Source organism: Pseudophryne corroboree, chromosome 1 (assembly GCF_028390025.1).
Source record: "Pseudophryne corroboree isolate aPseCor3 chromosome 1, aPseCor3.hap2, whole genome shotgun sequence".
Lineage (NCBI taxonomy): Eukaryota > Metazoa > Chordata > Amphibia > Anura > Myobatrachidae > Pseudophryne > Pseudophryne corroboree.
The window spans coordinates 446,772,327-446,787,720 of NC_086444.1; the positions used below are offsets into that span (position 1 = coordinate 446,772,327).

General features: G+C 46.0%; 1 protein-coding gene across 1 annotated transcript in view; it reads left to right on the top strand.

Moving 5' to 3' along the window:
• Positions 1–11,343: 11,343 nt before the first annotated feature.
• Positions 11,344–15,394, top strand: part of CIROP (ciliated left-right organizer metallopeptidase) — a 42,479-nt gene continuing 38,428 nt past the window's right edge. Inside the window, exons 1-4 of the mRNA XM_063913549.1 lie at positions 11,344–12,011; positions 12,835–12,928; positions 13,128–13,179; positions 14,646–14,792. Coding sequence (XP_063769619.1) covers positions 11,723–12,011; positions 12,835–12,928; positions 13,128–13,179; positions 14,646–14,792 — 582 coding nt within the window. The 5' untranslated portion in view covers positions 11,344–11,722. The remainder of the gene's footprint in view (positions 12,012–12,834; positions 12,929–13,127; positions 13,180–14,645; positions 14,793–15,394) is intronic.

Genomic DNA, 15,394 nt, shown 5'->3' on the forward strand with positions numbered 1-15,394 from the left:
AAGTCAGTGAAAGCTGAATTTCCAGCGTCAGAGGAGTTGACGGAAATGATGGATGAGTCTTGGGCAGCGCCCGGTAAAAAGTATAAGATTCCTAGGAGATGGGATTCTTATTATCCATTTCCTGCTGGAGATTGTTCGAAGAGAGAAGTTCCTCCAAAAGTAGATGCACATGTTCTGCGACTAGTGCACAAATCTGCTTTGCCACTGTCATCTACCTCTTTGAATGATGTCACAGACAGGAGGGTAGAGAGCCTATTGAAAAATATTTTTTCTCTTGTGGGTGCAGTGGTAAGACCTGCTATGGCTTCGGCCTGGGTAGCAAAGGCAATGGGCGAATGGATAGAGGAACTAGAGAATGACATCCCCTCTCCTACTAGGGAGCAAGAGGATCGTCTTTGCCGTTTAAGACAATCTGCCCAGTATTTAGAAGAAGCAGCCATTGATGTAGGCACTGTTGCTTCTAAAGCTTCAGCCCTGGCAGTAGTCGCTCGCAGAGCAGTCTGGCTACGGACCTGGAAGGCAGATGCGGAGTCCAAGAAGGAATTGGAAGCATTGCCTTTCGTGGGTAATATATTATTTGGAAAACCTTTATCGGATATCCTAGAGTTAGAGGCTGAATCGAAGAAGGTCAGATTTCCGGCTACCTACAACCCTAAGTCCAAGGGTTTAAAATTTCGCTCATTTCGCTGGCAAAGCAAAGCGAAAGGTAAAGAGACGGGCCTCCGCCTGGAGGATTCCAGGGTTGGGGGCCGACTCCTGCAATTTGCACACACATGGCAACAGTCAACAACAGATGCCTGGGTGCAGAAGGTAGTATCTCAGGGGTATGGGTTCCCATTCAGGAGGCAGCCTCCTCAAAGATTTTTTTGCACCAGCCCGTCTCGTATAGAGTCGAAGGCCAAAGCCCTGCAAGAAGCAGTCCAAAAATGACTGCAGTCAGGTGTGATTGTCCCAGTACCTCCATCGCAAAAGGGACAGGGGTATTACTCCAATCTGTTTCTAATCCAGAAACCAAATGGGTCATATCGACCAATTCTAAATCTGAAGATGTTGAACAATTACATATGGATCCCGAAGTTCCACATGGAGACGTTACGCTCCATAATGTTGGCTATGGTGGAATATGCGCAATTCCACTCCAGACCATTGCAGCATCTCATTTTGACAAAATGGAACGGAAATCATCAAACAATAAAGAAGCAGATGATAAAGATTCCAGTAAATGTAAAAAGGTCTCTAGCATGGTGGCTACAGACAGACCATTTAAACAAGGGGAGACCCTTTTGGATAAAAGAGTGGCAAGTCCTGACGACAGATGCCAGCCTGCAAGGTTGGGGGGCGGTACTCGGAAGCCTATGGTTCCAGGGAAAATGGACCGCAAGGGAAAGTCGCCTGCCGATAAATCTGTTAGAAATAAGAGCCATTTACTTGGCCCTAGTTCAGGCAAAGGACAATCTACAAGGAAGACCAGTCCAGATCCGCTCAGACAATGCGACGGCAGTAGCATACCTAAATCATCAAGGAGGGACTCACAGCAAGAGTCTGATGGAGGAAGTAACTCCCATTCTAAAGTGGGCAGAACTCCATCTCCCAGCATTGTCAGCAGTATTTGTCCCGGGTTTATTAAATTGGGAAGCGGATTTTCTCAGTCGGCACACCATTCAGGAAACCGAATGGGCACTACACCCAGAAGTGTTTCAGACACTGGTGAACAGATGGGGTCTACCGGAGATAGACCTTATGGCGTCTCGTCTAAACAACAAAGTTCCGAGGTACGGATCAAGAACAAGGGACCCAGGAGCAGTCCTGGTAGACGCACTGTCAATAGAATGGAGGTTTCAGCTGGCATATCTGTTCCCTCCAATATCTCTGTTACCCAGAGTAGTGAGAAAGATAAAACAGGCAAAAGGAGCAATCATTCTAATAGCTCCAGCTTGGCCAAGAAGGCATTGGTACACAGATCTGTGGAGAATGTCCGTGGAAGCACCGATACTGCTCCCTCAACGTCCAGATCTGTTAATGCAGGGTCCTTGTTGTCACAGTCATCTGGATCGCCTGTCTTTGACGGCGTGGCTGTTGAAACCTCTATCTTAGAGGCTAAAGGATTTTCAAAGCAAGTAATCCAAACCATGCTTAGAGCAAGAAAGCCTTCTTCGGCCCGTGTATATCATAGAATATGGAAAGCCTATATTCATTGGTGTTCTGGAAAAAATTACAATCCAAGAGCCTTTAAAGTAGCTAGGATTTTGGATTTTCTGCAGGCAGGATTGGATAAGGGGTTGAAGGTTGCTTCCTTGAGGGTGCAAGTCTCAGCGTTGACTGTATGGTTTCAGCAGAAGATTGCTGACCTACAGGATGTACGTACGTTTTTCCAAGGAGTAGTACATATTCAACCTCCATTTGTTCCTCCTGCAGCTCCCTGGGATTTGAATTTAGTTCTTAAATTTCTCCAGGGTCCTTTGTTTGAACCACTTGAGAGAGCGGATCTTAAGTGGTTAACGATTAAAGTTCTTTTTTTACTGGCAATGGCGTCAGCCAGAAGAGTGTCAGATTTAGGAGCATTATCATGTAAGTCTCCTTTCCTAAGTTTTTTTCCAGACAGAGCAGTTCTCAGAACGAGATCTAGTTATCTTCCAAAGGTGGTGTCAAAGTTTCACCTGAATGAAGAGATTGTAGTCCCAGCTTTTCAGGTATCGGGACTATCTGCGGGAGAAGCGTCACTGGACGTGGTCCGGTCTTTAAAAATCTATATAGATCGTACTAGTGCCATCAGGAAAACAGATTCCCTCTTCATCCTCTACGGATTCCATAGGAGAGGTTGGCCTGCTAGTAAACAGACGCTGGCGAGATGGCTCCGAGTGGTAATATCTGAAGCTTATTCTCATGCAGATCTCCCTATTCCGGCTAATGTCTCTGCACACTCTACACGTAAGGTAGGTCCTTCTTGGGCAGCACAACAGGGTGCATCAGCAGAACAGATATGTAAGGCAGCCACATGGTCTTCCATAAACACATTCATCAGACATTATGCCTTGGATACTTTTGCCTCTCATGACGCAGACTTCGGGCGAAAGGTCCTCCTGTGCAATCAGGAGCGTCCCCACCACTAAAATGGCTTTGGGAATCCCAATGTTATCCTGTGGATAATCCTGTGGACCCAGCCAGAGAAATAAACGTTATGGTAAGAACTTACCGTTGATAATGTGATTTCTCTTATGTCCACAGGTATCCACAGGGATCCCACCCGGACGCATCTGATTTGAGGATCTAGACAAACACTAAAAACCTCTTCCTTCTTGTATGGAAGGGTGTGCATGTGTGTTCTTATCGCCTGTACAGGTCTCTACCTAATGTTCCTGCCTATAATCGCTGTGGAAAGAACTGATCTGACTGAGTCAGTGGGCGGGACTATATAGTGGAGGCCCCAATGCATCCTGGGAGGCCAGAAAGCTCGTGACCGTGTTGGTGCCATTTTCGCTGTCGCTCGACAATATCCCAATGTTATCCTGTGGATACCTGTGGACATAAGAGAAATCACGTTATCAACGGTAAGTTCTTACCATAACGTTTATTTCTTTCCTCTCCTGATCCATCTTTTACCTTTGCATGCGGTTACTGCCATGTTCCTATACTGCTGGCCGTCGCCGTTTTCGAGCTTAGATCTCGCCACCAGCTCACTGATCCTGAATGCTCCGCTAAAATCCATTGTGAATGCGGCCCCAAACAGGGCAGCCTCGCCCTGATCCCTGCATACTGCGCCCAGCAGCGTCCGCAATCTCTCTATTGCAATAGGTTCCCTTGCGTCTGGCCTCTTCGCCTCCTTCCTGGCCAAGCCCCTCCTTCATTATTGTACGTCTTCCAGAGGCATGAGGGGCATGTAAGGCCTGTCAGGCTTGCAAGTGGCGCTGCTGCCCTGAAAGCTCTCCAACTCTGCTTTGACAATGCATCTGCTATCACATTCTTTTTCCCCCGGCACGTGCTTAGTCCTGAATAGAATATTATGCTGCAACCATGCCAGCACCAATCTCCTAATAGCTTGCACTACCCCCATGTTGTCGCACCAGAATTGAATCTGCCTGTTGGCGAGCCTCTTGCCCCAGATTGTCACTGCTACGACTATTGGGAATAACTCCAAGGTCACCAGGTTCCTGGTGAGCCATGCCTCTTCCCACGATGGACGCCAAACCTGTGCGCACCACTCGCCCTGCCAGTATGCCCCAAAGTCTGTCGCCTCCGCGGCTTTGGTAAATAAATGCATCATGTGATTGGACCATACTTCCTTGGGCCACATACGCGCTTCGTTGAAATGCAGGAGGAATTCCTCCCACACTCGCAGGTCCTCCCTCAACTCCTTGTTGATGCGTACAAAGTGATGTTTCTTTGTGATGCCCGCGGTGGCTTGCTTGAGCCGCCGTTTAAATATCCTGCCAGTAGGGATCACCCTGCATGCAGAATTGAGGCTTCCCAATAGTGATTGGAGCTGCCCCAATGTAACCTTTTTGCCCTTATCTGTCTGCTGCCCTCCTTGGCGGCGGGGCTAGCACTGCAGACTGAACATGTATGCTTGACATTGACCTGAATCAGTAGCGGATCTTGCCACGGGCAAGCAGGACTTTTGCCCAGGGTGCCGCCTTCAGGAGGGCGCCGGCGCCATCTGGAGGGCGCCGCACCATGGCAAGATCCGCTACTGTGCCCCCCACTGTGTCCCCTGCTGGTCCCCCGCTATGAAGGGAACTAGACGCTACGCGTCTAGTTTCCCTTCGTGGAGAGGACCTTTGCTGTGCGGTGCGCGATGACGTCATCGCGCACCGCACAGCATTGTGGGACTGACACAGACGCTAGGGGTCATATTTGACCTCTAGTGTCTGTGTATGCTGTGCTATGGGAGAGACGTCATGACGTCTCTTCCATAGATCTGAGGAGAGGAGCTGCGCCGGCGGAGGTCTGCAGCGGTCGGGAATCAGGAGTGGGGATTGTAAGTATTATTATTTTTTTGTGTAAGCGGCGCTACTCTACAGGGGGCACAAATGGTGGCACAACTCTACAGGGGGCGTAACTGACCACGCCCCCTGTATGAAGCCACGCCCCTATTTTCCGCCCGAGGCGCCAAAAAAGCTAGAACCGGCCCTGACCTGAATGCAGGTGCAAAGCTGTTCATTAACAAGCCCAGCATTTAGGATTTGGCTTCTGCGCGCCATGGCTCCCTGCATCTAATTTCTGCGGTGCAGCGACCTTTTCTGCTAACCCTGCAGCCTGCGCCTTGAGCCACACATCAATATCCCTAGTACCGAAGTCGGTGGGCTTTCTGTCCGCTGCCTTCGCCCTAAATCTTTGTCATTATTTCCAACATACCCATGCTCCTTATTAGCGGAATAAATGAAATCTGTTTATTTCAAAATATTGGTGGCTACCTCAGGGCATGCCTCAGCATAACAAGCAACCATACCGCCAATGCTCATTTGTTTTGTAGCTAGGAGATTCCATTTTTTCCTTTTGGTTTAGCCTCTGTCAATGAACATATATCTATGAAAGTCCCTTTCTCATTCTCTGCTTTAGTCAGCGCAGGTGAATGGCCTGCTACTGCTTCGGAAAAACGCATGCCGCCCTCCACTCCTCCCTTAATACTACGCATGCCTCGTCCTGATCGGACTCCAACGGTCCTTCACCTAGCTCGCACCCCAGCTGCACCTCGCTGCTACTGCTAGGCACCCCTGCTAATTTTTCCTGCAGAATCGCTAACGTTCTGCACATCCTGACCACTTCCTGGTGCACCACCTATGCACTGGATTGCCAATGAGATCTCCCGGCAGAGCGATGCGGCCGTCGCCGTGGCACAGGGAGAAAATGGATGATCGCCATCTTCCTGCGCTATTCTTAGGAAGAAGAGGTGTATCCCTATGGGCCAGTCCAAGCCTGCAACCACTAGCTGGCCGCACAGCTGGCCATAAATCATAAGTATTAAAACTGTATTTCTATTTTCCTCACAAAATGATAATTTTACATATTTAGGGAGACATTGGAGCAAATAGTGTAGGGGGTGTATATGCCAACATGGCACTGGCCACACCGACACGGCACTGGTCATAGCACTTCAGCTACCTTTAATAGGGGATCCGTTCAATTTGCCAGCTGTCGTGATCCAGGCGGTTATGATACCAACGCCGGAATCCTGATGATGGCAAAACAGGACTATTTCCACTCGTGGGTGTTCACGACACCTATAGAGTGGGAATATATCCTGTGGTGAGCGCAGCGAGCCACCGAGCCCACAGCATGGTGAGTGCAGCGAGCCCGAAAGGGGACTTTTGGCGCTCTCCCCGCTGCTGGCATTCTGGTGAGTGGGATGCCTCTGTCGGGATATGGACAACCCGCATCTCGCCCATCTGTAAATCGTATATGTATTCCCAGAATAGGCCCTTGACCATTTTCATTCCGACAATAGACCCATGTGGCGTTTCCTCTATCCCATTCCAAACACCTCATCCTGACCACTATAGTAGTACGGTATATGGACTATAGATCTACACTAAAAAGGTCTTCAGTCAATAGGTCTACCACAAATGGTAGACATGAATTAGGGTGACAGGGTCAAAAGGTCGACATGTAAAAGGTAGATAGCTCAACAGGGTCAAAAGGTTGACAGAGACAAAATGTCGACATGACAATGGTCGACGCAAGGTGCAACCCGGGAGCAAATTCCCGGGTTGCACCATTCAGACCTGGTCAATTGCAGGGTTGGCGACCTGGGAACGTGTTCCCAGATTGGTGCCTTTCAGACATACCAAAATCCCGGGCTGATGCGCGTTCATGTGCAAAAAGGAGGATGTCTGAAGAAGATTATTAGTCAGTACTTTATCACTCGCAATTTTATCTTTCTCATAGCTTTAATGAATACCTCACTAGTGCACTTGGCATTAGGGTTTGGGAACTCCTAGAGGGAGAAGACAAATGTTTTTTTTTGTAGGTCCACTGCGGGTCTCCCCTCTATGGCATACCTCCCAACATTAGCCCTCATTCCGAGTTGATCGCTCGCTAGCTGCTTTTAGCAGCAGTGCACACGCTAGGCCGCTGCCCTCTGGGAGTGTATCTTAGCTTAGCAGAATAGCGAACGAAAGATTAGCAGAATTGCTATTAAATATTTCCCTGCAGTTTCTGAGTAGCTCCAGACCTACTCCTAGACTGCGATCACCTCAGTCCGTTTAGTTCCTAGTATGACGTCACAAACACGCCCTGCTTTCGACCAGCCACTCCCCCGTTTCCCCAGCCACTCCTGCGTTTTTACCTGGCACGCCTGCGGTTTTTAGCACACTCCCTGAAAACGCCGTGTTGCCGCCCAGAAACACCCACTTCCTGTCAATCACTCACCGATCAGCAGTGCGACTGAAAAGCGTCGCTCGGACCTGTGTAAAATTGCATAGTTTTGAGTAAAAGTACTTTGCGCGTGTGCACTGTGGCCCATGCGCATGTGCAGAAATGCCGGCTTTTGCCTGATCGCTGTATAGTGAAAATCTGCAATGAGCGAACAACTCGGAATGACCACCATTGTTCCCTACATATGTGGGACACGCATTATTATTATTATTATTATTATTAGGGAGATTCAATTAGGCACGGAGTTTACCCTGCCACCAATTAAACACGTTACCCGATTCAATTAGCTGCGAGAACCCCGCAAAGGGTTGGTTTTGCCTGCCAGTCTCAGACCCTGAACTGAAAAATGTACATTAAAATACTCTGCTACATTTTACTGTTTGGGGGAAACCCATAGATTCCAGCACTGTGTGCAAAATCTATGGGTTAGCGCACATTGGGGGTAATTCCAAGTTGATCGCAGCAGGATTTTTGATAGCAATTGGGCAAAACCATGTGCACTTCAGGGGAGGCAGGTATAACATGTGCAGAGAGAGTTAGATTTGGGTGGGTTATTTTATTTCTGCGCAGGATAAATACTGGCTGCTTTATTTTTACACTGCAAATTAGATTGCAGATTGAACACACCCCACCCAAATCTAACTCTCTCTGCACATGTTATATCTACCTCCCCTGCAGTGCACATGGTTTTGCCCAATTGCTAACAAAAATCCTGCTGCGATCAACTTGGAATTACCCCCACTAACCCATGGTTAACATTGCAACAATAAAACTAACCACTTTTTTTAGATTAAATAAAAATAACCTTAAATGACATTTTGCTTTCAGCAACACAATAAAAATGCACTGATGTTGACATGCAACATAAACGGATGGTCAGATTAGCTTGAGCAATTAATTATTTTCTGCTGTCCATTCGTATGTTTGCTACACATGAATGAACCAGAAGAAAAAGCCGTTGCCCTCTTCCTGAGATTATACAGAGCAAACACAGAGACGTACAGAACTTGGATACGTGTGCGTTTGACGGTATACTGAAAAAATCCTAGAGTTGAGTCTCATGATCTGAGCTCTGTGGTTGCTGCTTAGACATGTTTTACTCCACACTGAAGAGTGTATGCCCCTGGTTTATAAACTGAACATTTAATAGAAACATACTTTATGTGCCAGCCAGGGTGATATTTTAGGAGTAGGGAAACAAATTTTTGTTAAAAAAGTAGACATTGTCAGAAATGTATGTAACAGTATACACTAGAGCTGTTTTTAAAATTATAAACTGTTCAGAAGGGGTGGTCTTCAGTATGCCGGCTGTCGGGATCCCTGCGCACAGTATACCTGCGCCAGAATCCCGACAGCCGGCATACCGACACTTATTCTCCCTCGTGGGGGTCCACGACCCTCCTGGAGGGAGAAGAAAATAGCGTGGCACGCGTAGCGCGCCACCGTGCCAGCAGCGTGGCGAGCGCAGCGAGCCCACAAGGGGCTCATTTGCGCTCGCCACACTGTCGGTAAGCCGGCAGGTCGGGCTCCCGGCGCCGGTATACTGGTCGCCGGTAGCCCGACCGCCGGCCTACCATACTAGACCCGTTCAGAAGCATTGTCCTTTTTTTTAAAAAAGCACCAACATACTCCATATTGTTACATAAACGGGAGATAAGGCAACCGATTTTAAGTATATATTTTATTACTATTATTATTATTTTTATTATTATCCTTTATTTATATGGCGCCGCAAGGGATCCGCAGCACCCAGTACACAGTACACAATCAAATGAGCAAACAAGAAAACCGCACTTACAGTACAGGACAAAATAGGACAGGTATAGAAAATCTGGGGTTAGGTGCCATCAAAGGGAGTATGGAGTATAAGAGTGTAAGTAAGAAAAGGAAAAGCACATGAGGAAAGAGGGCCCTGCTCTTGTGAGTTTACAATCTAAACGGTGAGGGCCTAACAGACCTGTTTTGAGGTTTTGAGGAAAGAAAAGGATGTGACAGTGCCCTCCTAATTAAACATATATTGATACCGTTATAGATTAAATGGCTGAACACACAGCACTAGCAATCAGTGCCAGATTACCAAATAGGCACCAGCCTATGGGCCCCACGCCTTTTAGGGGCCCTGTGACAACGGATTAAAATAATAGTTTCTTACATTGTTTCCAAAAGATAGAAAAATACATTAACTCAAAGAAACCAAAACTTTACATTAAAGACTCTATAGAGAAAATACTGTATTCATGTTATGTACCCATTCACAAGTTAAAGTACATAAACCATAGACATCAGATTCACATTACAGTTTCCAGATTCTAAGCAGTTGGTTGGTGAAATAAAAAATTAGGAGATAATTTGCGAGGAGAGCCCCAAGAGTTCGACTGCCTGGGGACTCCACAGGGTTGATTCGGTACTGCTAGTAATATACTGTAGATTTTACTGCTCAACTGAATACAGCCTAAACCAGGGGCAGATTGGGAACAAAGGCCCTCATTCCGAGTTGTTCGCTCGCAAGCTGCTTTTAGCAGCTTTGCACACGCTAAGCCGCCGCCTACTGGGAGTGAATCTTAGCTTATCAAAATTGCGAACGAAAGATTAGCAGAATTGCGAATAGACACTTCTTAGCAGTTTCTGAGTAGCTCCACACTTACTCTGCATCTGCGATCAGTTCAGTCAGTTTCGTTCCTGGTTTGACGTCACAAACACACCCAGCGTTCGCCCAGACACTCCCCCGTTTCTTCAGACACTCCCGCGTTTTTCCCAGAAATGGTAGCGTTTTTTCACACACTCCCATAAAACGGCCAGTTTCCGCCCAGAAACACCCACTTCCTGTCAATCACATTACGATCACCAGAACGAAGAAAAAACCTCGTAATGCCGTGAGTAAAATACCTAACTGCATAGCAAATTTACTTGGTGCAGTCGCAGTGCGAACATTGCGCATGCGCAGTTAGCGGAAAATTGCTGCGATGCGAAGAAAATTACCGAGCGAACAACTCGGAATGACCACCAAAAAGCGGCCCTGGAAAAATTTTTACTTTTGGCCCCACATGGGCAGCACCAGAGGTGTAAGGTCTACCCATGGGCCATGGCAGCAGCACCCTCCCCCCAAGACTTTCCAGATAGTGGACATGTCCAGCATCATGGGGGAAGTTAAAAGGAAATAAAATAAAATATTATGAGCACATTATATGATACACCTTCAGAATTTTGGAAACTATATCATTCTTTAGAAAGATATATTTTCTTGCTTATTACACCAACCGTATCCCAATCACTATTCACTCAATCTTATATGTCAGCCAAGCAGGCAGACATAGCATACACTAGATCATCTGCAATCACAGGCTAAGTGGCAAAGTCATTTTCATATATGCAAATTATTTTGCATCTTATTCATTATGTCGATAAAAAGGAACACATGCCCTCAAACAAAACAGGCCCCACGGGTGCGTCGGCCCACCGGGAATCTTCCCAGTAAACCCTATGACCAATCCGCCTCTGGCCTGAACCATAATTTACATGTTAAAAAAAGACTGATAGGTCATAAGTAATTTGAGCTACTGGGATGGAAAAGCTGACAATAAAATGGCACAAATCAGGATCTTATTGGCTAAATCTGACAGATTTTACTAACAATGTCAGGAATTGTATTATTCAAACAAAATTCACAATTTGATGTATTTTTTTTAATAGGAAACATCTGGGTGCTGGGGCATCCCCAATATCTGTGCTGGCCGCAGTCATATCTATGCATAGCAATTTTGATCATATGCTGGATGTAATGTGGGAACACTAATCATTTTGAACAGTTATCTGCCATGATAGGAAGTATATATTGAATAGTTAGCATATCACACAATCACAAATTTGCAGCAGGATGATACCAGTATATACAGTACTGGTAATACATATATATTATATAATAGATGATTGTACTGCATATTAATAAACATTGTTTTTTTTCCCCTAGAAACTTCACCCTGTTCTCTCTCAGCTTCATGCTCTATGTATCTGTGATTTCTCACTTGCTCCCCTCCTCTCTTTCACGCTCTCTGCTCCTCTCTGTCCCTTTTGATCATTAACTTCCTGAGCTTCAGAAACCAGTTCCACAGCTTTCTGTCTGGCTGAGTTCATCCCAAGCCTACAGAAGATACAGGACAGAGCGGACAGTCAGGCAAATTCCTTGAATATTGTAGTGTACTTAGAAGATGGTGAGCAAGTATTTGTCCCATATTGAATGAAGATATGTCTAGATTCTCAGCATACAACAGAGATCTCAACTAGCCAGAGTGTATATTTGTGTGTTTAGCACTTCTTAACCACCTGGCCATCCAAATAGTTATTAAGCCTCTCCATGTCAAGCATTGTGTGCTGTGCTCTTTGTGTATCACTAGCTATACAACTGTGTTCTTCAGTCTGTCTCCATGACTCTGTGCAAAGAGACACTCCTGTGGTGTCTCCTCCAGCTTTATTTCCCCGGACTACTAGAATATCACGTGCGACAACAAGGGCACCTCAGCTGCCACTCAGGGTGACACCCTGGTATCTCCCAGGAGAGAGTGCCCTCCTTACTCCAGCACAGAACACACAACTACAGTCAGCCGTAAGAGACGTAACCAAGGTCATCTCCGACATGTTATCAGGTGAGAGTCAGACTAAGGTGGCATTGTGTTCAGAATGAGCTAAGGCACAATACATTTACTAGAGGAAAGCAATATTGCATACAGGACACATTACAAGCAAAGGATATTCATAACCTTTGTGCCAATCATTATTTAGTACCACATTTTATTGCTTATGGTTTCAGGCAGCACAACTAAATATTTTGTGTCATTTTCTATGTGTAAATATAAATTTCAGCTGATACAAGTGCATTCATTAGCCCAACAATTAACTTTGTAGCCAAATCTAAAATAGTAATATTCAACACAATCCATTCAGGGAAAACAATCACACAGCCCACTCAGAACTAAAATGGCCACTGCCTAAAGACAATTTCCACGTGCTTGTTAGGCCTCTTTCCTAGGGTTTAATAAAATGTATTTAGAACATGAAAATGGGTATGTCTTTATAAACTATTGTGCCTAGTGTTACCATATTCACTACCACTGTTATTAGTTAGTGTTGCAGTAGTGTTTGATTTTCGGGATAAATATTTTTCCTTCCATATGCATTGTGGAAGTCTACAGTGACTGCTACTAAAAACACTAGTAACACATGCATGTAAAACATCTGACGTGTCTTCCTTTACATTTGTACTTGCTTTAAAAAAAATGGTAATACACATTAATGATGGTAATTTACTCTAAGTGACTGAGTTTCATTTTAAACTGTATATGTAACTAAGCTGTATGTTTGAGCCCCAAATCCCCTTTCTCCTAAAATTGCAATTTCCAACCCATTCGGTGATAAGGCCACCACAGCTGAGATGATAGGGCTTAATATTGGACAATTTCTTTCTTACAGTGCATAGATCTGAAGGACCACTGCTTCTGAATCGTGATGTGAATAGATTCTGTCGTTCTGTATGGGGAGACCCCTCACTACCCAACTACAAAAGGTAGGATCTGGAGTGTGCTGCATCTCCCTTATAACTTTGGTATTTTTTAAATGCACAAATTTGTGCAGTCCGCCAAAACATTCTGAGGCTTCTGCCTCAATTTAATTCATGACAGGCACAATATTAGATGACAAGCTATCCACAAGTAGATCTTGTCTGAGTTGTGTCTACTTCTCATCCTACAATCTCTTGTTTTCAGGTGTGGATCTCGAGACATGTCTTACTATGGAGAACGTTGCCTAGATGTTGTGGTATGCAGACTATAGCTGAAAAGTTAATAATGAGCCTGATTCAGGTCCTGTTGGAAACAGTGGTGCTTTCGGCAAAGTACGGATGTTCGGTACTGTGCACATGTACCAGACCCACGCAGATCGGCAGCAGACCATCAGTGATTGACAGCTTCTGCCATTTGGGGTGGGAATAGGGCAGCTACAGCCTCTGTTTCCCAAAACGGAGGCATGACACCACCATTGCCAGGATCTCCTTCAGAGGACACAGATTTCCGGGCCTCAAGGTACGACCTGCGGTGGCATGCTCGCGCGACCTCATGGGTGACACAGCCGTCCAATGGTGTTACAGATTATCTGATGCTGCATCCTAGGATGCAGCTCAGATCAGTAATGTAACAGGAGACGTGATGGTAGCGACTAGTTACCCTTTGTGGAGAAGACCTTTCCCATAAGCCCCTGAGTCCATGTCAGAAACTATTTGGAATAGTAACCTGTGGCGAGCAAGACACCGAGCCCGAAGCATGGTGAGCGTCCAATGGTGCATAGATAAAACGAAATAACCTCAAATGAACGGAGAATGGATAAAACATTTAGGTGCTGTAAGGGCGGAAGTTATCTACTGCCCTCTCATACTGTCACTTCCTGGTCCTGATCACAAAGGGAACATAGACACAACCGAGGCGTGATGCCTCCTGTTGCATTACCACACTAGAGCTATTGCTGCTGCTTCCATGTAAGTGCAGTGATAAGAACTCCAACAAGGGGCTAAGGGGGTCATTCCGAGTTGATCGCTCGTTAGCTACTTTTGCCGCACTGCGATCAGATAGTCGCCGCCCACGGGGGAGTGTATTTTCGCTTTGCAAGTGTGCGAATGCCTGTGCAGCCGAGCTCTACAAAAACATTTTGTGCAGTTTCTGAGTAGGTCTGGACTTACTCAGCCCTTGCGATCACTTCAGCCTGTCTGGTCCCGGAATTGATGTCAGACACCCGCCCCTCAAACACTTGGACACACCTGCGTTTTCCCAAACACTCCTAGAAAACGGTCAGTTGACACCCATAAACGCCTTCTTCCTGTCAATCTCCTTGCGATCAGCTGTGCGAATGGATTCTTCGTTAAATCCATCACTCAGCAACGATCCGCTTTGTACCTGTACTACACGCCTGCGCATTGCGGTGCATATGCATGCGCAGTAGTGACCTGATCGCTGCGCTGTGAAAAATGGCAGCGTGCGAACAGGTCGGAATGACCCCCTAAATGTATTAGCCTGCGAGAAGCAGGAAGTGCAGTATTTTGTGCATGCCTGGATGGATTTTTAAAGCTGCGATCCTACATGTAAATGATTGCTGCTTTAAAAATCCAGCCAGATTGGCACGAAATCCAGAACTACCTGCTTCTTGCAGGCTATTACATTTAGCCCCACATCTGAATCAGGCTAAATGTCATTGATCAGAAGTTACATCACAATTTAACATACTTATCGCTATAGATCCCAGAGTCTCATCTACATGGCTATGAAGTGTGGCCAATGAATGGGACAGAACCAACTCATGTGACACCAGAAGGAAGCGGTGTCCCTGATACAGATTTCCTGCTGTATGTGAGGGTAGCACAGACGGAGAAATGTGCACTGCAGGTGAGTGGCAACTATCAAAGATTGATGTTAATTACAAACAGGCAAATGAAAAGTGCTCTACCATTCACATATAATGACATAAATATGTACTATAGTGTAATAGATGAGTGCAGAGGATGTATTGTGTGTGTGTGTGTGTGTGTGTGTGTGTGTGTGTGTGTATAGATAGATAGATAGATAGATAGATAGATAGATAGATAGATAGATAGATAGATATGTACTAAAGTGAAAATGCAGCAAAACTCTGAAAACGGGCCGCATTTTCCATGTGTACTAAGCACCGCACCCTGGGGCTTCATTGCAGTGGGTAACATCTGCAAAAATAGGAGCCTATGGGCTTCATTATGCATTCCCCCTGAAAGGGAGTAAATCAGATCCCTCCCAGCACACTCCACAGCCACTGCGGACATCTGCCAGAGGGACTCCCGGGGCCAATACCTGGAAGTTCTGTCATCGTTAAGGACAGTTCTTATCGGGAGAGCGGTTATTTGCATTACTAATTGCATATGTTAGTACATCTGCCATTAGCATAGTTGCGGTAAGTGGCGGGATGTACCACATCTTTGACGGGGCTTAGTACATCCCACCCATAGGACCTCATT